Source organism: Corythoichthys intestinalis, chromosome 16, assembly GCF_030265065.1.
Source record: "Corythoichthys intestinalis isolate RoL2023-P3 chromosome 16, ASM3026506v1, whole genome shotgun sequence".
In the NCBI taxonomy this organism is placed as follows: Eukaryota; Metazoa; Chordata; class Actinopteri; order Syngnathiformes; family Syngnathidae; genus Corythoichthys; species Corythoichthys intestinalis.
Window position 1 is genome coordinate 26,446,722 of NC_080410.1, and position 25,541 is coordinate 26,472,262.

Sequence of the window (25,541 nt, forward strand, 5' to 3'; positions counted from 1 at the left end):
CTCTTTAAGTCTCCTTATGCAAAGGGTTCACACCCCCCCCCCCCCCCCCTGTCATTGTTTGTATGCTATCCTCATTAAAATATAAAAACCTATAAATGTTTGCGTGGGTTTCCTCCAGGAACTCCGGTTTCCTCCCACATCCCAAAAACATGCGTGGTAAGCTGATTGAACACTCTAAATTGACCGTAGGTATGAGTGTGTGCGTGAATGGTTGTATGTCTCCTTGTGCCCTGTGATTGGCTGGCAACCAGTTCAGGGTGTACCCTGCCTACTGCCCGTAGTTAGCTGGGATAGGCTCCAGCACCTCCGCGACCCTCGTGAGGAAAAGCGGCATGGAAAATGAATGAATAAATGTTTGGCTGGTTTTAGTTAAAGCAGACAGTTTTTACATCTGTGTGATTTTGACAAACATCAGATCACATTTGATGGTGATTTTGTGCAGAAATGTGAGAAATTCCAAAAAGGTTCAGATAGTTTTTCATACTACTGTATATGTATGTGTTCATTCATTCATGTATCTCCTGAACAGCTTATCCTCACAAGGTCGTATTTAATGTGGACGCCTTTACTTTTCACAAGACTGTTTAATTTAGTTTCATTTCACAAGAATGTTTCATTTCGCAAATGACTGTTCCCAGCCCTCCCAGTCAATATGGATTGGACGTGTGTCACCGTCAATGGCACTGAAACATGATCATCCAATGCTGTTCCTAAAATAGGTCACAATCAAGTTGACGCAAACTCCAGGAGATCCTCCCCTAATGGCCACCTTTTATAAAAAGGAAGCCGCGAGACATTGGAAGAAAACTTTGTCTGCGGCCACGTCCAACCTGCAAGTCCACAAACGACTTCAGTACAAACCGGTGAGTAAACACAACAACACCAACTACAAATCATCAGAGTTTTGTAGTTTTTTTTCCTTTTTCAGATTAATATGTGTCTATATATATATATATAAAACATGTCTATTACGCCTAAAAAAGTTGCTCATGGCTAATTTTTTAAATTGCTTTTAAGTAACATTGTGGGTTCTATATATCGTATTTTTTATTTTGTTTTAATCTTTCTAATTCATGAACTGGGTAGCTAGTAATACTGCTCTAATATATTCTTTATTATGGACTTACTCAGTTATCTTAAATTCAGAGGTACTGTACTTCTTTTTAGCTATAAAATATTTTACACATGCATTTACTGCAAAGGTTGATCGTAACATTGTTATCGTATATATGAATTTAGTACTTTTCAATGATAGCATTTATTGCCAAATAAGACCTCTTCTCCATCAAAGATAAGATATTTGATAGTTTGTTTTCATGCTTTTTTTTTAAGTTGGTGAAACAGTAATACCTGACTAGTATATGTCATGTATTTAAGTAATGATTTAATCATAGTTGAATTCATTGTTGAAATAGGACACAATATACACTAAAATATAGGCTAAGTGGTATAATACATTATTTGAAACGTTGTATATTTATTTGAATTTTTTGGGTGGAAAGTTGGTGTCACAAATGTAATTTATTTGATTTCAAAAACACACAAAAATGACGGATTCAGATTCTCATTCAGGTGAAGTAAAATGTTTTGAGATTAAGTAATTCTGGGAAAAAAATGACAGAACAAATATAAAATAGTATGTATGAAATAGAACATTTCTTAATAAAATATACAACCAAGCAAAGTATGGAATTGTAGGTTCACATTCAATTAAAATCCAAGATTTTTTTGGTCGTAAAAATAAAATTGATTCCTCATGGGTCATCTTTCAGCATGATCGGTCCCACAGGAGGAGTAATAGGCGAACCTGAGGGCCAACGGTCCACTGAGGGAACATACGAGGAACAATCATTGCCTTCGGCGGGGGCAGCCAGTAGCTCACATTTCTTTAGTAAAATAAAAAACACAGACATCACACTTCGTACTTTATAGTCCCACCCAAAAAATCCAACATAATCAGATGTAAAAATGAGAACAATTGGAATCCATGTTCAAAACTTGTGAAGTTGTCATCCGTGTGCTGATGGCGGTCCTTTTATTCCTCTCCAAATGGGCGTAGCTTGAGGCATCAATCCTCCCGAGTGATGGAGGCGTCCCTGAAAACAGGCCTCCGAGTCCCCAAGGAAGGTCGGCACAGTCACAATAACAAGATAACAGCCTGAGGCCAAAATCCCTCAACATGTTTATTCTTTGCCGAAGATTTCCTCACTGTGGAATGAACCTGCGAAATATTGCAGTTTATACCTAGGTCTGCCATAACATTTAGTCATAGACTTCATAATGTACTGACGGGACACGGGGAGGATAAATAGGTGGCCTGCATTGTTGGCGAGGCTGTCAAAGCTGACTGGTTGAAATCACAGAAAAAGTTTTTTTCGATGAAAATTCTTGTGAATAAATGCTTAAATCCCTGAATTCTTTATAGATATGTATGTAAAACAGTCTCAATTCTTGGTCAAAGCAAAAAAAAAAACCTGCAGTTAGCATTTATTTTACGTAAATATGTCGATGTACAATGCTAGTCTGTTAGTAAATGTAGCTCGCGGCCGCCTGATGTAAACAGAGCTCTTCCGGTGAAAATTCTTGTGAATAAATGCTTAAATACTGAATTCTTTATAGATATGGACGTAAAACAGTCTCGATTCTTGGTTAAAAGCAAAAAAAAAATTTGCAGTTAGCATTTACTTTACGTAAATATGTCAAAGTACAAGTACAAGTAACAGACTAGCACTGTTACTAAATGTAGCTAGTGGCCACCTTATGTAAACAGAGTTTTTCCAGTGAAAATTCTTGAGAATAAATGCTTAAATCCCAAAATTCTTTATAGATATGGACGTAAAACAGTCTCGATTCTTGGTTAAAAGCAAAAAAAGAAAAAACGTGCAGTTAGCATTTATTTTACATAAATATTGCGAACTATGATGCCAATGCAGTAGCGGCTATTTTCTCCCATTGTTTTTTTTTTTTCCACAACGATTCAAAATGCATGCATGATATGAAAAATATAATAATTACCTTGTATCCTCAAACAAATAACCCCTGAGACAATCCTTCCATTAAGTATTTCAGTGATTTTTTGGGCGGGCTTTTTCTTATGGAAATTCAAATTTACAGCTTGATAGAAAAGTACATTGGGTTTCAATGTTAGCTGTAAGAGTTTGTAACCGTAGGCAATCCTAAACATGTTTATTATTACACACGGCCTGATTATTTACTCTACCGAGACAGAAATTAAGGCTTGAGTAGAGAACTTTTATTTGATATAGGAGTTAATTGTGTTAATACAGTCAATGCCGATGTTTAGGTTCAGTGAAGTATTTGTCTCCCTTGTATATGGTAGAAAGAATTATAAAGTTTCAAAGAACATCCTGTAGGGTTTGTGATAACACTAATTCCTGTTTTAAACTGTTCATAATTCCCTAGGTAGAGGGATTTATGAACAGTTCAAAAATAATGACTTGAAGGTTTTGCGCTAATAATGACTGCAATTTGGAACTGCTCAAAATTCCCTTAAACTTGACTAAATTTCGAATCCCCCTGCACCCCCTTAAACAAGATAATAGAAAATATTAACCATTCCAAACTACAATCTGAATGTTAGTGCCAACACTGACTGCTAATTGGATTTTTGACAAAAGTCCCAATTCTCTATATTCCAGTTAAACGGAATTATGAACAGTTCAAAATAATAGCCTGGAAGCTTATATGTGCTAACACCAACTGCTATTTGTAACTGTTGACTATTCCCTTAGCCTTGACTAAAGCCTCAATTCCTCATGTACAAGGTAGGGGCATAGACTTCACTATCAGTTGACGGGACATGGGGCTGATCCGTAGGGGGCCTATTTTCAAAAATTATTTTCAAAACTAAAGCCACTAGCGACCTAAAACCAAAACTGGCACTTCCCTTGGGCTTATACGAGTCTCCATGAGCAGCGACATAAAAAATTCAAAGTCGTTTCCTAACAAAATCCTAATTAATTACTTTTTTTTTACAAGCATAACAATAAGTTTTATTCAATGGCTATAAAATTCTCAGATTTTGCACTAGATGCACGAAAATCACCAAATGCAGAGATACTCATCCATATTTTCAGGATCAATAGCAATATTTAACATATCATATAAGTTTTTGCCCGAAATATAAACTTTTTTTTTTCTTTTTAGTGCAAATTTTCAACAGATAATAAATCACTCAATTTTCACATCAGAAACTTAATACTTAAGAAAAGCATGCAGAATCATCTTAATTTTACTCAACAAAAGCAAAATTTGCACTTTTTCTATACAATCACAACTTATTCAGGTTTAATTCCGATGTTACTATTGCCTCAGCATGTCTTCCCTGCTATCTGGCCTTCGTCGTTTTTAGATTGAAATGTTACATAAAATGTAACATGTAAAAGGCTAATTTTTTTTGTATGGATACAGAATTGTCTAAATTACTGCTTTTTTGCCCAAAAACGGGCAGTTGGCCAAAAATTACCTGATCATTTGACTGTAAAGTTACAATACTGTGTATGGATACAACATGGCGGTCATCACAAATCATAGAACTTTTAGTTAAAAATTCTTGTAAATAAATGCGTACATTCTATAGATATGAACATAGAACAGTCCAGATTCTTGGTAAAAGAAAAAAAAAAAAAAGAGCAGTTATCATTCATTTTACATAAATATTTCAAGCTAAAGTTACGCTAATTTTTTCCATGCGTTCTTTTCACGTTTCAAAGTGCATGCATGGGGATATTTTGGATAATAATTATCTTGAATCCTTGACCAAATCACTCTTTAGACAGTCCTGCCTGCTTGTATGCAGTAAAACATTCGTCCTTTTTCCACCTAAATCCGGCGTTTGAACGCAGCGTGCGATTTTGAGTTTATCACAGTGAAAGTCAAACGCTCTGCCTGGGTCGGCCCCCAATGGGAATGCGTGGCACAATGTTTGTCGGAGCTGTCTTGTCAACTGATGGTCTATGGTAGAGGGAATTATGAACACTTGGCAAAAACAACCTGAAGATTTTGTGTTTACATTAACTGCTATTTGGAACTGTTAATAATACCCTCCGATTGGACTAAGATTCTAATACCCTTTATACTAGGAATCAATTATGAACCATTCCAAATAACCAGAAAGTTTGTACCAACACTGTCTGCTGCAGTATTTGGAACTGTTCATAATTCCCTCCGATTGGACTAAGATTCTAATACCCTTTATACTAGGAATGAATTATGAATAGGGTTGGGCATCGTTTGAAATTGAACGATTCCGGTTCAGAACGATTCTCGATTCCGATTCTATGGTAAAAAAAAAAAATGCAGGGTAAAAAAATTGCATTGTTTATATTAAAGTCTTAACTTCTCGATGATTTTTTTAATAAAATGAACTTCTCACGGGGCTAATTTTAACTCTTATAGAAATATCAGTCTTTGAACTCGAGCAATTTTTTTCTGCTCGGCACTCAGGGCATCGAAACAAGAAATCGGAATTTAAAAGTTCGAACGATTCCAGGAGCATCGGAATGTTAGAACCTGTTCCCATCGATGCTCGATGCTCAACCCTAATTATGAACCATTCCAAATAACCAGAAAGTTTGTACCAACACTGACTGCCACAGTATTTGGAACTGCTCATAATTCCCTTCAATTGGACTAAGATTCTAATACCCTTTATACGAGGAATGAATTATGAACGATTCCAAATAACCAGAAAGTTTGTACCAACACTGACTGCTACAGTATTTTGAATATTTCATATTTTCCCTAGTCAGGCTTTAAATCGGGGTAAAAGGAGTGTGCAGGTTTTCAATAGCCCCTGTACCACTGCACTCTTTTTCTGTCAGAGTCCACCGCCATGGCAACCTGGCGGACGAACGCGACAGTATGGGACAACGCGACGGTGAAAGCGTTCAGCGTGTTTGACGGCTGTGACTCACAAGTGGAGGGCATCCTGTTCGACCTGACGTTGCAGTGCATCAACGTGGCTGTAGGTATCCCCGCTAACATACTGGTTATCGCCGTGCTGGTGCGCAACCGCAAAGATCCGGCCACCTCTGACATCTACCTGGGTTCGTTGGCTTTCATGGATGCCTACTTCGGCTCCATGACGCCCATCAGCTTCCTCAACCTTTACCACTGGCAAAGCAAGGAGGTGTGGTCAGCCCTCAAGTTCTCTTACGGGGTGAAAGACACCAGTGGGCCGCTCTTCCTCTCCTGCATCTGCCTGGATCGCTTCGTGGCCGTCCTCTTCCCGCTGGCGTTCGGCCGCCTCAATAACATCAAATATCGGGTGGGTCTGTCCGTTCTTGTCTTCGGGCTTACCTTCGCCTACTCCGCCGCCAAAGTGGTGGGTGGCTTGCCAGACTTTGAGAAGGTGTTCACCGGCGAGATCTTAGCCACCTTCACCTGGATGGTGATGTGCAATGCCAGCATCCTGTGGGCTCTGAAGAAGTCGAGCAGTGTCGGGAAGGACGAGATGCATCCCATGAAGAGGAAAGCCTTCAAGATCGTGCTGTCCATCCTTTGCATCATCGTGGTCAACTACCTGCCGCCCGTCGCCCTCTTCCCCTTCGAGGACTACTACTCTCCTGACGTCTTCCGCTGCTACGTGCAGCCTGTTGGTTTTGCTTTTCTCAACATCAGCAGCACCATCCAGCCCCTGGTCTACTTGTCTCGCCTGGAGAAGGTCCCCTTCCTGCCGGACACATGTGTCCGCAAGTGGTGCTCTTGTGTTGCTGAGGTTAAAGTCAAAACCAAGCCTGCGCAGAACACGTCTAACCAGAAAAAAACTTGAATAACATTGGGTGTAAAATGTCTGCACGCCTCTTTTTAATGCCTGGGTTTTGTGACTGTTCATGATGCTTCTACCATAACACTATGTTGTAGGTACGCTGCTCTGTTGGTTATTGAGCAGTTTTCTATATTCATCATACATTAATTTTGTAATTATCGTTTTTGGCCATCAAATCTTGCAAAAACACAATATTTTCCAAAAGGACAATTTATTATTTCCTTGTACCATATTGATAGTAGAATACAACACAAAAAGGACCTCCTTTGGTAATAGTCATTTGACATGACGCCCTCATGTGTAGTATTGTGTACTAAAGCAAAAATGCAAATTTCGACCTCCTATAATTCTGTTCAATGTTAACGGAAGTACATCAATAAAATTCATTTGAACAATTAGCATTATGTGACCATCTTTATACGTATATGCTAGAATAGTGCAGGCTTGCATCAAGCAAACTTGTACAAAAGTTGAATGCAAGACATTAATTAATACAGTGGAACTTCTTTGGTGAGGTACTCATACTTGGTAAGTAATTTTTCCTCTAGGAAATAATGTAAAGTGACTAAATTAACTCATTAGCTGCCATTTGATGGCAATAGACGTCCAATCTATTTGAAGTGGGAGAGGTTGGTAGTGAATATTTGCTGCCACCCTGCCAGTTCAAACTGATTGGACAGCTATCGCCGCTAATGGCAGTGAATGATGAAAATTTAAAGAGTCACTCGACAAAATAAAGCTATCATGAAATAGTAACTGTAGCCAACATTTTAACATTCTTAACTTTCATAGGAATGTAAATATTATATTCCTGCATCGTGTTTTTGGCCCAGACAAAAAAACCAAGAGAGCATAGCTATTTCATAAAGCTCAAATTACATTAAATGCATACATAAAATGGAATTTGTTTTCAAGGATTGGCACTCCAGGTCAAAACAGCATTTTCAGTGATACTACAGTCGCGGAGCAACAAAAAAATAGATAAATCCTTCAATTTTCCTTCCTCCATTTTGCCCTGTTGCACCTTCTGCCTTTGACTGAAATTAAAGGGATGGACAGCATCTTTATTATATTCATCCCAGCAGAAAGAATATTGGTTAATAAATTGAAAAAACACAGAATTGATTTTTTTTTTTCTGATGTGTAATAGTGGAGATAAACGTCAATGGAGGCAGGAAGTGGCCACCCAGAAAAGAGGGCAAAAATTTTAATAACGGCAATACTTTTTTAGCCAATCAAACGCAAGTATCCCAAATTGCATTCCTCATGATGTCATCAATAACCATTATCACATGCGCCAGTGCTAGAGTCTATCAGGCTACGTCTACAATCGGATGGATAATTTTCTCCAGGGTATTTTGCCAACTAGTTTTATACCTGTCCCCACTATGTTTAAGGCAGTACTTCTCAAATAGTGGGGCGGGCCCCCCCAGGGGGGCACAGAGCGATGCTGGGGGTGGCACATGTGACCTTGGGGAACATACTTTTTTGCCGTTGCAGTGCCGCCTTCATTTTCAACGTGTGCGCCGTATTTTTTTTAACCAAACAAGAGCACACAGCAAAGAGCACCGGAGATATGACAAGCTAAGACAAGGAAATATGACGAAGCGTATGTAGCATTTGGCTCTGACTTTTAGTACAGTGGGAGACGAGGAAAGACCAGTCTGTTTACTCTGTCTAAAAATGTTTGCAGAGGACAGCAGGAATTTTTTTTTTTCAGCGAAAACGTGCGGAATATTGCCAACAATCCTCCCGCTTAGTCAATGTTAAATAAGTAAACCAGCAAGGACTGTCAGCATCATTTAACGTGGCATACCTAGTCTCTCAATGCAAAATAAACCCACACCATAACAAAGGAGCTGATACTGCCAGCAGCAAAAATAAAAATTGTCCCTCCATCCACTGACACTGTTGTTTTTGTTCTATTAATTTTTGTTTTTTCAGTCTAATTGTTTGGCATATTATCCTGATGAGTTAATGTTGCTAATCAATTTGAATTCATTATTATTTATTGATTTTATTAAATTTTAATTTTCACTATCAAACGGTCAAAAAATGTATCTTGAGTGTAATTTTTACAGTAACCTATGTTTTTTTGTTTGTTATTTTTTTACACTTTATTGTAAGTTGATCTATATTAATTTTTTCTTTTAATATTAAAAAGAACTCAATGTTATGCAGAGGTGTGCATATGATAATAAGAATTTTATATACAAATGATAATACAGTATATTTATAGTGGCGGCAGAGAGTTGGGGGGGCGCAAAACGTTTACGTCTTCCTCTGGGGGGCATAACAGAAAATAATTGAGAAGCACTGGTTTAAGGTAAGTTTAAGCCCCCCCCCCCCCCCGCTTCTGCAAGGTATGCCTGCATTTATGCAAACTACGCTTTCGTAGAAAGAAGCACAATCATGTGTTACGTCATCGCCGTCGAGGTTTACCTCTGAACCGGAAACTCATTACTCACCGGCAGGAAACTCCGGTCGGGAACTCCGTTTTGTGATCACTGTTTTTTTTTTTTTGGTGAACGCAATTGAACGCTTCACGTGGAAGCAAGAGTGAAAGGAGGGCACGCTCGGGTTTTACGAACAGTCGCCGAGTTGTGATTGAAATAAATCTTTAGAAAACAACGACGAAAGCCTGACATCATAACTCCGGATGTTACTGTCGATGCTCGGTTGCGCTCTCACCAGTTGAAAATAACAAATAGAAATATACGTTGTGGCCCTGCATATATTTCCTAGAAGCCGCAACCAGGACTGCTTGTGCGTAACAATGGCGATCCTGGAAGTGGCGACAGTTTTGACAGGCGGAAATGTCATGAAAAAAACTGATCGCGCGCCTCTTTGACTGGGGGTACCACGCAGTTCACTTTTCGGGGTTTAATTTTCCTCTACGCATTTTTATATACTCATGTTCGGTCGGCATTGAGTTGAGAGGGGCCGGCCCCGCAGCTGGCTGATCAGACACTTAAGCGAATTCTTACAGAGATTGTCTCCCGCGTTGTCTCCGGACCACAAATGGGCAATGAATTGAAGCATATGATTGCGACGTAGTTTGAAGGTTCAAGAAAAATGTGTGGAACAGGAATGTTAATGTCGAAAACGTCGTGATCGTCCGCCGCCATTGTTTACGATGCCGTCATGCCGCACTAAAAATGGCGACGGCATAACGTCACATCCTTAGTATCCGATTGTTGTACGGACACACTAGTCTATATTAAGCGACGGGTAATATTAGCTGGCTAACTTATCGGTGTAAATTCTTGCACGTATAAGAGGCAGATTAGTGTAGCCGACATGCCGTATAGTCTAACTAATTACACGTTTAAGGCCATTATCCATCCTGACCGCTGGTGTGTGTGTATGTGCGTGGATATTAGTGACATCACAAAATGACTGCGCCGTACGCGGTGTCATTTTTTTACTGTTTAAACCATTATCAAATAGTACTTAAATACTCTGAGTCAAGGGCGTAGGTTTGGTCTCAATATTGGTAGGGACGATATAGCAGCATAACCTGCATGTACACTTTTTGCTGGGGACGGGACATTAATAAGACCCAATATATTTGGTGAACGGGGGTCAGGGCTACACTTCTCACCAATATGAACCTAATTAATTGATAGGCTAAATGATTAATGCAAAATAAATCTGTGCTGACCTATACTAACTTTCACACTGCAAATTTATAACGTCTTAATCAGGTATTTTTTTGTTAAATGTAGTCAAATAATTTTCTCCCATCTTGTTTTGAGTATTAAAGGCTAGTTAACAGATTAATGCGTCTCATTCTTCCACTTACTTTAAGTGAATATTACTATTTATTCGTATTGAGCCCATACATCTGAAAGTTGGTCAAGAAAAAAATTGCTTTCAAATAATTCTTTCTTCTTGCATTAAGAACATTTCTGATAAACAAGTTTTTCTTTTAAGATTAAAAATACAAACTTTTTGCTTAAAATAAGTCTGTTAACCTTATTTTCGGCTAGCTGTTTTTATTATGTCAAGAAACCTAAGTGAGTAAAATTGACTTGAAGCACTGAAGCAGATGCAAAATTAGTGGTGTGTTCCCCACCTCCACAACATTGACGTCTTTTTACATTACTTACAGTGGCTGCTGCTGGTGAAAAAAAAACTTCTAATATCCCTCGTCTTCGAAGGGGGCGGGGGAGGCGGCATGTTGTATTTCTGTTGGGCTGTGAATGCGTGTGTGTGGGGGGGGGGGGGGGGGGCTGAAGTCATGAGCCAATCAAACATGCGTGTGAGGGGAAAAAAATGGACTGGCACATTCAGCGAGTGAAAAGGGGTCAATGTAAGGCTGAACATAATGAAAGTACTGTAATTCACTTAATAATGGTAGGATCAATTCTATCCTCACAACACATAGGAAGACAATCTAAACGACCTATATAACTGAAGTCATAATACAAATATGGTTGCTTGAAAGTTGGTGGGGATAATTTCAGCATCATGAAAAGTTGGTAGTGTTATATCCCCACCGTCCCTATGCAAACCTACGCCCTTGCTCTGAGTAACTGTCTTTCACATGAAGGTCATTTACGCTATAAGCTTTGTCTTTCCTTTTAACAGCAATGACCAAACCTGGAAAACAAATTTGTTTTGTATCTGCAATGATGAGCATAACTATGGGTGGATAGCATGATAGTTTGAACCCAAAATAGTAAGACTCATTTGGTTCAAACCATTCTCAAGTAAAATATGTAGTTTTTTTCAAACCCTTAAAAATTCTTGAAAGAGTGTTGATAAAGTGCCACAAAGCGGTTCAGAGGTTAGTTCCCCAAAAAAGTTACGACTCTTGAGTGGAGGTAGGTAAAATCTTATGGCCTGAGCACAGTGACCCGAACCCTTTCTGGCAGGATTCTCAGCGGCTGGTTGCTCTGCGTGTAAAAGTATGGAAGCAGCGTTTCCTCAAAGTTGTGCCGGTACGCATGAAGCAGTGAGTCATCATCGGCGTCCCAGAACGTCACTTCACCCTGGTCATAATCCACCTGCACTTTGACCCGCTCTAGCGTCCTGCATGTCTCAAGTGGAGTCGGAGGCGAGGTCATGGCCTTGACCTGTCCGTCCCTGAAGCACAGCGTCCAGAATCCGTTTTCAGGCCTGGCATTGACCTCAGCGTTTTTGGGGACGGATGACGAGGCCACACCGAGCAGCCAGTCCTGATTGCTGCCTGTGTGCACAATCCAGAGGTGGCTGCCGGAGCTTATCTCGGCAGCACCCACCACCTCGGCGCTCATGTGGAAGCGCTCCGGGTTGTCGGGGCAACGCTTCATCTGGTCTTTGTAGTGACAGGAAGTCAAGTCGTTGGACAGGAAGAGGCAAGGGTGCGCCGTGTTGGGGTCCAAGGTCACAGGGGCTGAAAGGCAGGAAATTAGCCGGATGCCTCTTTAAACACGCATACCACACATACCATCAATCCTGACACACTTACTATAATCAATATGTTCCAATATATTCTCCCACACTCTATACTTGAGATTGGAGAGATGGTTGTTGACGTCGATGAGGATGCCACACATGTTGTCCGAGTGTAGTGCTGGGTTACTGTCACCACAACCACACACGCATGCGGTTCAATGACATGTCAACAATACGGTGTGGCAAATAAGTATTTAGTCAACCACCAATTGTGCAAGTTCTCCTATACTTGAAAAGATTAGAGAGGCCTGTAATTGTCAACATGGGTAAACCTCAACCATGAGAGACAGAATGTGGGGAAAAAAACAGAAAAACAAATTGTTTGATTTTTAATTAATTTATTTCCAAATTAGAGTGGAAAATAAGTATTTGGTCACCTACAAACAAGCAAGATTTCTGGCTGTCAAAGAGGTCTAACTTCTTCTAACGAGGTCTAAAGAGGCTCCACTCGTTACCTGTATTAATGGCACCTGTTTTAACTCATTATCGGTATAAAAAGACACCTGTCCACAATCTCAGTCAGTCACACTCCAAACTCCACTATGGCCAAGACCAAAGAGCTGTCGAAGGACACCAGGGACAAAATTGTAGACCTGCACCAGGCTGGGAAGACTGAATCTGCAATAGATAAAACGCTTGGTGTAAAGAAATCGACTGTGGGGGCAATTATTAGAAAATGGAAGCGATACAAGACCACTGATAATCTCCCTCGATCTGGGGCTCCGTGCAAGACCTCACCCAGTGGCGTCAAAATGATAACAAGAACGGTGAGCAAAAATCCCAGAACCACACAGGGGGACCTAGTGAATGACCTACAGAGAGCTGGGACCACAGTAACAAAGGCTACTATTAAGTAACACAATGCGCCGCCAGGGATTCAAATCCTGCACTGCCAGACGTATCCCCCTGCTGAAGAAAGTACACGTCCAGGCCCGTCTGCGGTTTGCTAGAGAGCATTTGGATGATCCAGAAGAGGACTGGGAGAATGTGTTATGGTCAGATGAAACCAAAATAGAACTTTTTGGTAGAAACACAAGTTCTCGTGTTTGGAGGAGAAAGAACACTGAATTGCATCCGAAGAACAACATACCCACTGTGAAGCATGGGAGTGGAAACATCATGCTTTTGGGCTGTTTTTCTGCAAAGGGACCAGGACAACTGATCTGTGTAAAGGAAAGAATGAATGGGGCCATGTATTGAGAGATTTTGAGTGAAAATCTCCTTCCATCAGCAAGGGCATTGAAGATGAAACGTGGCTGGGTCTTTCAGCATGACAATGATCTCAAACACACAGCCAGGGCAACAAAGGAGTGGCTTCGTAAGAAGCATTTCAAGCTCCTGGAGTGGCCTAGCCAGTCTCCAGATCTCAACCCAATAGAAAATCTGTGGAGGGAGTTGAAAGTCCGTGTTGCCCAATGACAGACCCAAAACATCACTGCTCTAGAAGAGAGCTGCATGGAAGAATAGGCCAAAATACCAGCAACAGTGTGTGAAAAGCTTGTGAAGAGTTACAGAAAACATTTGGCCTCCGTTATTGCCAACAAAGGGTACATAACAAAGTATTGAGATGAACTTTTGGTATTGACCAAATACTTATTTTCCCCCATGATTTGCAAATAAATTCTTTAAAAATCAAACAATGTGATTTTCTGGGGGTTTTCCACATTCTGTCTCTCATGGTTGAGGTTTACCCATGTTACAGGCCTCTCTAATATTTTCAAGTGGGAGAACTTGCACAATTAGTGGTTGACTAAATACTTATTTGCCCCACTGTAATGTTTAACACATGAGAAAATGATTTTGTACCTGTCTTGGTGATTTTTAAACTTCTGCGAAAAGAAAAGATGGTGAATGTTAAACACGTAAGCTGAAAATGCAATCACCTCACACTCAATAAAAAAAAATCCTTTTAAGTTTACAGTTAAATACTGGAAGCTATGGTAGCCAGAATTTCCCACTGAAAAGAACCAGAAAAGCGTAAACGTGAAGCTGTAGTCCTTTGGGAGCTGTTAATTTTATGGTATCTTTCTGCAGATTTTAAAAAAACTGAGAAATATGGTAGGAAAAAAAATATTACAATTACATATTACTATTGTAATTATTTTTACACTGCGATCTTGATTGTGGTGACATCACTGCACTCCGTTTCTCATTCATCCGCTCTCAACCGGGATTCAAACCCACATCGTCATCCTGGCAGTTAAGCGTGCTGACTGCTGAGCTACGTGCTTTGCATGTAGAAGGTCAGGAAAACCTTACTCCCTGGGAACTTTAAACAGTGTGTTGACAAGAGAAGTCAGGCTGGCATAAATGCGGAGACGTTGTGAAAAGAGAGAGGTGAGAAAGATGTGCAGTGATGTCCCCCAATGTATTTTTTTTTTTTTTACATTTTTTTAGTCTAAAACAGGGGTGTCCAAACCCGTCCCCAAGGGCCGCTGTGGGTCCTGGTATTTGCTCCTACCAATCGAGGACAGGTCAATCCGCACTCGTTGGTCGGGCATATTGATCAGTCCGACTTCTTTCTCTGGTCAATTTTATAACAAAGTTTTTCTCCTGGGTGGGTTGCAAGCCCTCTGCAGGATAGTCGCTTGGCAGGGCTGCAACCTCACTGGGCACCGACTCGCGGGGGTCTTTGCTGTCTGGAACCTTCCCTAGAGACCGGCACGCGTTGGGTGAATCCTACCAGGAGCAAGCTCCTGACGATATCGCTCATTGGAACACACAAGCCCACTCACCACATCAAGGCCAGACCCATCCGAGGCTACAGTCAGCTGCGGAACGCTCTGGGCATTTAGATTCAGATTCAGAGTTTATTTATCATTGTCAAGATAACAGCAAAATTCAGATTGGAGTTCCAACAATACTACGAGTTAGTACCCATTAAAAGTGCTTGGTGCAGAGCAAGATAAAGGTAAAGTGTCCCCAGTGCCCCCACAATCCCCACCATAAATAAATAATAAATACTGATAAATTTACATAACCATTCATGCCACCCCCCCAGCTCCCCACAGTGTCAAGTGCAATACTAATGACCGCATAACCATAACCATTTCAGTTTACTTGTGAATTTAGCAGTCTTATCGCCTGAGGGTACATACTGTTAGCAAGCCTTTTAGTACGGATCCCCATTGATCTGTACCTTCTACCTGAGGGTAGAAGGTGGAACAGGCGATAGGCAAGGTGGTATTTGTCCCGCAGGATGTTCTGCACTCTGTGAAGACAGCGTGTGCTGTAGATGTTGCTTATCTCTGGGAGGGGGGTCCCAGTGATTTTCTCAGCTGTTTTTACCACACGCTGGAGTGCCTGCTGGTCTGCTTTGGTGGAGCCTGTATACCAAGCCAGAAATGCATACGTCAGAACGCTGCTGATGGCACAGTTGTAAAAGTTCACCAGCAGCGGTCTGGAAATGTTCTGGCTCCTCATCTTCCTCAGGTAGAAGAAGCGCTGTTGAGCCCTACCAACTACTGAGGCAATGTGATGGTTCCAGCATAGGTCCTCTGTAGAGATGTCCCGATCGATTATCACGTCATTTTCAAAGTATCGGAATCGGCAAAAAAATATCGGACATTTTAATATATATATATATATATATATATATATATATATATATATATATATATATATATATATATATAAATATATATATATATTAGGGCTGTCAAACGATTAAAATTCTAAATCGAGTTAATTAGAGCTTAAAAATTAATTAATCGCAATTAATCGCAACTCAAACCATCTATAAAATATGCCATATTTTTCTGTAAATTATATATATATTCTGTAAAATAATTTGTTGGAATGGAAAGATAAGACACAAGATGGATATATACATTCAACATACGGTACATAAGGACTGTAGTGGGCATTTCACTCTACTGTCATTTAAATCTGTCTATGCTGTCCTCACTCCGAAGCGTCTACTTTTTCCAAAGCTAGACAGCTAGTGAACGACGCCTTAATAATCAGACTTCTTCCTTTTTCATCTGATTTATTAATAAAATGGCCTCAAACCACTGTCCTCTTTAGACTGTAGTGAAACTACAAAAAAAAAAGTACACAAGCATTGCATTAGAAACAACGTTAGCCTAGCACGCTATACAGGTTCTCTAAACATAAACAAAAAGCGTCTCATACAAAAAATATAACATTTCGCTTACTAACATAATATGTACATTCTTTACAACAACCATACTTACAGACAAATCTTGTCCAAGGATCATATAAGCACAACATTACAACGTAGGCGTCAGCCCGAGACGTCGTGCAGCCATAATGAACTGGCAAGAAAGCAATAAACCATGTCGCAAAGCGACCACAAGAGTTCGCTGTTAGACAGCACAAAAAACCTTGCTGTAAAACTTACCAAAAGGCAGAATACTGTCTGAGCGGGACATGTGCGTTAATTGCGTCAAATATTTTAACGTGATTAATTTAAAAAATTAATTATCGCGCGTTAACGCGATAATTTTGACAGCCCTAATATATATATATATATACGTATATATATATATATATATTTTTTTTTTTTAATATATATATATATATATATATATATATATATATATATTTTTTTTTTTTTTATTAAATCGTTTTCTAATTGTATTTAACGTTACAGACAAAATGTCTTACACTCATACAGTCTTTAGTTTTGGCTTAAAGTGGGGCTGTCAAATTTATCGCGTCAACGGCAGTAATAACATTAAAATATTTATCGCAATTAACACATGCGCTGCACTACCCACTCACGCAATGTCGCGTTCAATCTATAATGGCACTGTATTACGTGTACATAGAACTAAAAGGCAAAGTAAAATGAGTAGAGAAAATTTTGGCAGCCTTTGAAGCCTTTTTTTAATTGGCTAAAGCCTTACAATCCCTCTCTCAACGATCAGAAATATCATGGGAAGCAATGTGAGGAAGAAAGGTAGTAGTTGATCTTTTCCTTAATACCCTATTTTATTTCCCAACGCTGAGAAGATATAGCAATTGGTGCCATTACGCACAGTCACGGTTGCGCTTCCCATCATGCATTTGGGCAGAAGTTAAATGGCTGAATTATCATTTACTATAAAAATCCACTAGATGGCAATATTTAGTCACAATATACAAAGTCACATTTGTCCTTTAAGAATTGCAAGTCTTTCTATCTGTGGATCCCTCTCACAGAAAGAATGTTAATAATGTAAATGCCATTTTGATGATTTATTGTCATAATAAACAAATACAGTACTTATGTACTGTATGTTGAATGTATATATTCGTCCGAGTTTTATTCATTTTTTTCTTAATGCATTGCCAAAATGTATATGATCGGGAAAAATTATCGGGAATGATTGGAATTGAGTCGGGAGCAAAAAAAAAAAAAGCAATCGGATCGGGAAATATCGGGATCGGCAGATACTCAAACTAAAACGATCGGGATCGGATCGGGAGCAAAAAAACATGATCGGAACAACCCTAGTCCTCTACCATGGTCACCCGCAGGAACTTAAAACTGCTGACCCTCTCCACCACCTCCGAGCCAATGGTGAGAGAGCTGTGGTGTTTTGGCTTGCACTTACGGAAGTCCACAATGATTTCTTTGGTCTTTTTAATGTTTAGAACCAGGTTGTTGTCGCTACACCATGACGCCAGATGTTGCACCTCTTTCCTGAATTCCCTCTCATCGTTGTTGGAGATAAGTCCAAGAACAGTGGTATCGTCCGCGAACTTGATGATGAGGTTGGAGGGGGAGGAGGCAGAGCAGTCATGGGTGAACAGAGTGTAGAGCAGAGGGCTTAGCACACAACTCTGGGGAGCCCCGGTGTTGATGGCATGGGTGGAGATGTTATTACACACTCTGAAACTCCGTGTGCGATTTGTGTGGAAGTCCACAATCCAGTTGCACAGGGTGGTGTCAAGTCCCAGCTGTTGGACTTTGGGGCGTAGGCTGTATGGCCAGATGGTGTTAAAGGCCGAACTGTAATTCACAAACAGTAGGCGTGCATAGGTGTTTTTAAGCTCCACATGCTCCAGTAGTCCGTGGAGCACTGTAGTGATGGCGTCCTCTGTTGAGCGATTTTCCCTGTAAGCAAACTGGTATGGATCATGTGATGGAGGTATTTGAGGAGGCAGCACAGCTCGGCCACCAAGTGAGCTGGACTAAAAATAAGTTCATGTACGTCGGTGATGGATCAGATCCGCCTCTCATTTGTATCAGTAGCAACATCGCAGAGCCGGTCAAGGAGTTGTGTATCTGGGGTCCATGATGACAGATAACGGGGACCTAAAACCAGAGATTATTCGCAGACGAGCCCTGGCAGAATCCCCCCTGCAGTCTCTCTGGAAACCACTCTGGCGGCACCAGACCATCTCACACAAAACGAAGAATTTACAACCCCGCCATTCTCTACATCCTGCTTTATGGCTCAAAAACATGGCCCCTGAAACCACAATGTTGCCACAAGAATCAATGGCTTTGATAACAGGGCTCTTAAAACCCTTGAGAACATCAGGTCGCCCCAGTGAGTTTCCAATGAAGTACTTAGGACCCGCACGTGACAGCCCCAAGTATTAACCTTGGTCGCAAAGTGCGGCACCTTGGTTCGGCCATGTCCATCGTTTGCCTCCTGACTATCCGACATGAGCCGTCCTCCAGGTTAACCCAAAGGCCGCAAGCTGCAGACCACCACAAGGGAAGCCCAAAGGCCAATGGCTTGACGTCGTCAAGGACAACCTCCATCAACATGGAGTTACTGTGGAGGATGCAGAGCAGCTGGCAGACTATCGCTAACATTGGAAAAACCTGGTTAATTTGGTCAGCTCGACGCACAGGGAAGGGACGCCCTGACCCTAGCTCAGTGCTTCTCAATTATTTTCTGTTACGCCCCCCCAAGGAAGACGTAAATGTTTCGCGCCCCCCCCCCCCCAAACTCTCTGCCGCCACTGTAAATAGTATCATTTGTCTATAAAATTACTATTATAAATACGCATCTGCCTAACATTGCGTCCTTTTTTTTCTAATAAAGAAAAAAAGTAACATAGATCAACTTATAATAAAGTATAACTTTATTAACATTGTTTTGTCTGTAACAGAGAAGACTTGAGGCGCACGAATTTGCCTTAATTAAAAAAAAAAAAAATCCAAACTGTTAACACTCAAGGTACATTTTTGACCATTTGATACAGAAAAATAAAATGTAATAAAATCAGTAAATAATAACAAATTAAAATTTATTAGAAACATTCACTCATGAGGACAATATGCCAAAAAATGTGACCGAAAAAACAAAACTGAATAAAAGAAAAAAAGAGTGTCCTTGGACAGAAGGACAGTTTTTATTTTTGCTGCTCACAGTATTTACTTCCTTGTGGTTTGGAGTTATTTTGCAATGAGCATGCTAACAATGCTCACTGGTTTAATGATATAACACTGACAAAGCAGGACGATTGTTGGAAAAATTTCGGCACGTTTTCGCTGAAAAACAAGCAGCTTATCAATGAGATTGGGGTCTAATGTCTTTAAGTGGCGTCTTAATTGATTTGGCTTCTGGCTGTCCGCTATAATTATTTTTAGACACAGTAAACAGTGGTCTTTCCTCAACACCCACTGTATTAAAAGTCAAAGCTAAAAAAAAGCGCATTCTCGGCGGCAGAGGTAGAACCGTAGGTGAGGGCGGTCGTCGTGACGATCCCAAGCCGAAAATGGCACTTCTCGGGCGGCGAAGTGAGAACCGGACAAGGCAATGGGTCGCTGCGTGAGTGAGTCCGGTCGGAAAACGGCTTTCGAAAACGGCGGCGGCGCATTGCTCCTCATATCTGTTTTCTGTTTGCTGAGTGCTCTTCTTTAATTCAAAAATACTGCGCGCACTCTGAAACTGAGAGCGCCACTGCCACACAGTGAGTGGTTGTGCAAGTACACTTTATTCCAGTACGGCAAAACAAAACAACAAAAAAAAGCATGTTCCCCGAGGTCACATGCGCCCCCCCCTGGCATCGCTCTGCGCCCCCCCAGGGGGGCGCGCCCCACTATTTGAGAAGTACTGCCCTAGCTGTAGCACTAATGAATGAATCCAGCACAAACATTTTAACCAATAAAGTTCCTGCTAAAACAAGCAGCACCTGGCTGCAAGCAACTGCTTACGCTTGTAAGACACCAGATTGGTGAAAAGGTGTCATCTGGTTTTTTTGGAATGAAATTCAACACCCACTGAGGCCCCATCTGGAATAGTTTGGACACCCCTGGTGTAAAACAGTTTAAATGACAGTAAACATTTAAGGCTTTCTCCGTTTATTTAATGGAACAATTTTGTTGTTGTTTTTTTTGTTTGTTTTTTTACAGTGCAGCTTACCTTTAACATAATCATGTTATTTTCCTTCAGCAGCTGGCGAATCACACCTATGTTTTCCCTCAGCACCAGTGCGTCGGCCTCCATCTCCTTCAATTTGCGGTTGACGGCCGCCATTTTCTCCTCTTCCTCCTTCTTAACCGCCGCTAGCCGGGCCTCCTCCTCCCGGCACAGCATTTGACGGAGCTCCTCGAACATACCCCGGATCAGATGTTGCGTCTCCATCGCCTGTTCCTGGACAAACATTGATCTTTCTTACGTCCTCAATTCAAATACGGTGGCACCTTGAGATACAAGTGACCCTCTCACTTTGATGTGCTGGAGCATGTCGCCGGAAGTCTTGTGGTTGGATTTGAGTTTGTCCAATTTGTCTTGCAGGCTCTTGAGGGAGTCGTTCAGTTGATCCTGAAACGCCCAAAAAAACAAAAGCAAGCATTTGGAATTGCTGAAAGCTGCGTGCATAACAACGGACAGACTAGATGAGCTGCATTCTAACGGCGGGTGTTTGCCTGCCTTCAAGAGCATTAAAAACAAGATGAGGATGAGCTTAAAAATGGATTCATTTTTGAAGAAATGTATGTTTTGGGGGGCTTTTAACTGCCTTGTCTGATCAGAATGTGCACTGTTAAACTGTGTACTGATTCTCTCACAAGAATTTCTCCATTTAACTCATTCGCTGCAACTGATTTCAAATCAATTAAGCCCTTACAGTTAAAATGGACTTGACATGTATCACTGTCAATGGCTGCCGATGAGTTGACTCAATTTCTTTTTAATTAATTTTTTTATTTATTAATTACTTTTTGAATTTTCGTTTAATGATTTATTCAGTGGCACTACTATTTATTTATAAATGTTCTCATCTACCTCATTGTATTTTTGGATAATGTATTTTTAAAACGTATTCTATCAATGGCTTTTTTATGATGAATTTTCACCCATGACTTTTTACTTATTTTATTCACTTTTTGTTCATTTATTTGGTGAAATTTTATGAGTGCAATGACATTTTAATCCTAGCATATTTAATTGCCTTTTTATTTATTTTCTAATTTCTAATAAGAGTTTTGTTCATAGCCAATTATTTGATAGGTTGTTTTATTTTGTTAGATAACATTTCCATGCATATGATTTATTTTTATGTATTAAATTACATTTTGGTTATTGAATAAAATCTCTATTGGTCGATTTAATTAATATCTTATTTTCAAGTGGTTTTTAAATTTAATGCATTTTATTCATTTTGTAAATGCAATTTTTACACAGGTAATTTATTAAATATTTCTAATGACAGCTTTTTTATTGATTTAACGTTTGTCCGTTTTTATGAAAGTAAAATTAATTTTAATTTATCCCCCCTAAATTTAAGTAGACAAACAGTATGATCCAAGGGCGTAGGTTTGGTCTTAATATTGGTGGGGGGCGATATAACAGCATAACCTGAATGTACACTTTTTTCTGGGAACGGGACATTAATAAGACCAAACATATTTGGTGAATGGGGTTCAGGGCTACATTTCTCACCAATATGAACCTCATTAATTGATAGGCTAAATGATTAATGCAAAATAAATCTGTATTGACCTATACTAACATTCACACTGCAAATTTATAGCGTCTTAATCTGATAATTTTTGTTAAATCTAGTAAAATAATTTTCCCCATCTTTTTTGGAGTGTTAAAGGCTAGTTAACAGATTAATGTTTCAGATTCTTCCACTTACTTTAATATTACTATTTGTTCGTATTGAGCACATACACCTAAATCAAGAAAAAAATTCAATATTCTTTAATTAAGAACATTTCTGACAGACACGTTTTTCTTTTAAGATTAAATATACAAACTTTTAGCTTAAAATAAGTCTGTTAAGCTTATTTTCAGCTAGCTGTTTTTCTTATTTCAAGAAATCTCAGTGAGTAAAATCGAAACGCAGTAGCAAAATTAGTGGAGTGTTCCCCACCTCCACAACATTGACGTCTTTTTACATTACTTACAGTGGCTGCTGCTGCTGGTGGAAAAAATTCTCTAATATCCCTTGTCTTTGAAGGGGGCGGGGGAGGCAGCATGTTGTATTTCTGTCGGGCTGTGAATGTGTGTGTGTGGGGGGGGTCAAGTCATCAGCCAATCAAACGTGCGTTTTAGGGGGGGAATGGACTGGCACATTCAGCGAGTGAAAAGGGGTCAGTGTAAGTCTGAACATAATGAAAATACTGTAATTCACTGAATAATTGTAGGATCAATTCTATCCTTACAACATAAAGGAAGACAATCTACATGACCTTTATAACTGAAGTCATTATATAATGCAAATAAGGTTGCTTAAAAGTGGGTGGGGATAATTTGAGATTCCTGAAAAGTTGGTCGTGTTATGTCCTCACCATCCCTATATAAACCTACGCCCTTGGTATGATCCTTTTCTAGTGCCTTTGATTCATCGCAAAGTTCGGATGTTCAAGTAGGCTTCTCTGACTTTTTTTTTTTTTTAATGGCAGAACAATGAACAGAAGCTTAATCATTGTTTGGTTGTACCTTAAAAAAATCTCCAATGTTTGAAAATGTGTCCAATAATACTGTATGAGCCATTAGCAACCAGTACTGGACTGGATACAGCACTTGGTCAGCACAGAGTATTGTACCAAGCTGGAACATTTCAAAGCACAAATAGCTGTCATTTCAAAAGGGATGTGTAGACCACCCTACACACCTCGTTACGGGGTGTGTAAACTTTTTACAGACCTTGCAGTCCAGTGCCGCCTCCTCTACAGGTGAGCACGGGTGGTCCTTGTGCACCTTGGAGAACTGGCACACCACGCAGATGGGCTCCATGTCCTCCAGGCAGAAGAGTTTAAACTTCTCGCTGTGCAGGGGACACAGCAGAGTCTTCTCCAACTCTTGCATCTCCCGGCGGGCCTCGCAAATGTTCTTCAACGCCAGGTTGGGGAAGCAGCCAGACTTGGAGGTCTTCTTGCGGCACACAGGGCACTCGCGAAGACCCGTGTCCCAACAGCGCTCTTGGCATGCCCTGCAGAAGCTGTGGCTGCACGAGAGCACCACCGGGTCTTTGAAGATCTCGCAACAGACGGGGCAGATCAGGTCCTCCTCCGGGAGAGACATAGTCCGCTTTAGAAACTTCCCCCAGATTCTCCCATGGTCAGGATTGTGTGAGAACTTTGTATCCTGCCGGATCGCAAGGAGGCTGGCGTGGGTGTCGCCGAGTTAGACAACAATGCAAAATGTAGCTGTGCTGAGAAGCAGGAAGTGAAGTGTCATTGGCTGCTGAACTTCTGGTTACTTTGGACAACTTTGGAATGCAATCATGCAGGATGATTGTCAACACTTTCATGCATGGCACTGTTACTCTCAGCAGAACCGACACACCACAGTGGCCATTATTCACACTCATTAATTTATCATGCACTCAGTTTGAAAAACAAATGTTTTGCTGCTAAATCAACTGCCAAGTACTCGTCAGCTGACTTCATTTTTAAGTTTGGGGCGAGAGACAGAAAGGTTTTTAACTAAACACATAACAGAGAAGTTTATCTGAAAAAAGTGAAAGAAAAAGAAAGAAATATATCAACTCATGTTTTTATCCAAAAATTAAATACATTACGCGTGAAAAAAGTGTCTACTTGGTTAAATCAGCTAGTGGTGGCAAGTAGATTGCCACAAAAATAGTTTGTTAATCGACTACTCACCGATTATTTTTACGGTTAGTCAATTAATCACCGATTATTTTATGATTGGTTGACTTATCAGCATGGGGCTTCTTTAAAAATGAAATATAAACAAAAATATCATGAAAATAGAGTATTTAATGCTTTTAACACGTTTTGATTTTTTTTTCCAATAAGTTAAAAATGATTAAATGAAAGAGAATATTAAAAGAGCACAACTAAAGGGTTTCCCCCTTTTATGAATTTAAAAAATGCAAAGAAATTTGAAAATATATTTTTCAAAAATACTATTTACCATTAACTCATTCAGAGACGCTCTAAAAATTAACTGTTTTTTCTTCATGGATGACACAGTAACTTTGGCACATTACTAGTACCGCTTCCAGGACTCAAACAGAGGAAACACAGCAACAACCTGCCTACTGTTCTAACAGCTTTAATGGTGTTTCATAAATTAACTCATCAGCTGCCATTGACAGTGATAGACACTCAATCCATCTGGACTGGGAGACCAGACTGTCAGACGTCCCAGTCTAAATTGATTGGACGCCTATCACCTAACTGGCACTGAAACAAGATCGTCCAATCCCAGCCATCCTAGTTCAAATTGATTTAATGGCAGTGAATGAGTTAAAGGACTTAAAAAATAGGATTTGTACAATTTGTAGGTCAAAAAAGTCTCTAAAGGGATAATTGATTGTCAAAATATGGTATAGTATAGTGTTAGGTTTTGTGTTTGTTTCCTCCTAGTGTGACTTGTCCCTGTGATTGCCCATTGATTTCACCTGTAATACTTTCTCCTAGTGTGTCCTCCAACCTGCATCCTCCTGTGTCACCCACCTGTCTCTCGTTGACACGTTACCCTGTATCTGTGTCTATATAAGCTCCCTGTTTTTGTTGTGTCTTTTCGCGCCATTGTCCACGTTCTGGTCAGCATGAATTCTCGTCCATCCAAACCCTTGTGTTCCAAGTTTTTGATACCCAGTCTTTTGTTAGTAACCTGAGTTTTGTTTGCCTCTGTGTTTTTTGGGGGGGGATCACCACAGTCTTTGGTTTGTACGTTTTTGTTGGCTTTAATTAAAACATTATTGCACTGCCTTTTCTGCCTTACCTCCCTGTCCCTGCATTTGGGTCCACACCACCGCCTGCATTCCCTGACAGTACAGTGTAGTCAGGGGTGAAAGTGGCTAGAATTTCCCGCTGGAACTCCCTGACAAAAAGGTCGCCACGGAGCCGGATGCTTTTTTTTTTTTTTCCCCCTCCCCCAAACCTCCTAAAACCACAGAAATGGGGGGGGGAAACTAG

The 25,541-nt window shown here is 40.2% G+C and overlaps 2 protein-coding genes across 2 annotated transcripts; one reads left to right on the top strand and one right to left on the bottom strand.

Annotated features, from left to right (window-relative positions):
• Nucleotides 1-836: 836 nt before the first annotated feature.
• LOC130904782 (G-protein coupled receptor 4) lies at nucleotides 837-7,177 on the top strand. The gene is made up of 2 exons (XM_057817795.1): nucleotides 837-863; nucleotides 5,844-7,177. The coding sequence occupies exon 2, from the start codon at nucleotides 5,855-5,857 to the stop codon at nucleotides 6,791-6,793; it is 939 nt and encodes a 312-aa protein (XP_057673778.1). The 5' UTR covers nucleotides 837-863; nucleotides 5,844-5,854; the 3' UTR covers nucleotides 6,794-7,177.
• On the bottom strand, nucleotides 7,001-24,339 carry LOC130904781 (zinc-binding protein A33). Its single transcript, XM_057817794.1, has 6 exons — nucleotides 23,296-24,339; nucleotides 20,869-20,964; nucleotides 20,563-20,793; nucleotides 14,039-14,061; nucleotides 12,246-12,358; nucleotides 7,001-12,170 (listed from the first exon to the last, which is right to left on the bottom strand). The coding sequence occupies exons 1-6, from the start codon at nucleotides 23,671-23,673 to the stop codon at nucleotides 11,632-11,634; spliced, it is 1,380 nt and encodes a 459-aa protein (XP_057673777.1). The 5' UTR covers nucleotides 23,674-24,339; the 3' UTR covers nucleotides 7,001-11,631.
• Nucleotides 24,340-25,541: the final 1,202 nt, after the last annotated feature.

Bases quoted from the DNA above. Each gene is read 5' to 3' on its own strand.
- LOC130904782 (XM_057817795.1), top strand. From the start codon at position 5,855: ATGGCAACCTGGCGGACGAACGCGACAGTATGGGACAACGCGACGGTG.
- LOC130904781 (XM_057817794.1), bottom strand. From the start codon at position 23,673: ATGTCTCTCCCGGAGGAGGACCTGATCTGCCCCGTCTGTTGCGAGATC. The intron at 20,965-23,295 runs GTCTGTAAAAAG...TGGGCGTTTCAG, and splicing joins AGGCGGCACTGGACTGCAAG to GATCAACTGAACGACTCCCT. The intron at 12,171-12,245 runs GTAAGTGTGTCA...CCTGCCTTTCAG, and splicing joins ATTGGAACATATTGATTATA to CCCCTGTGACCTTGGACCCC.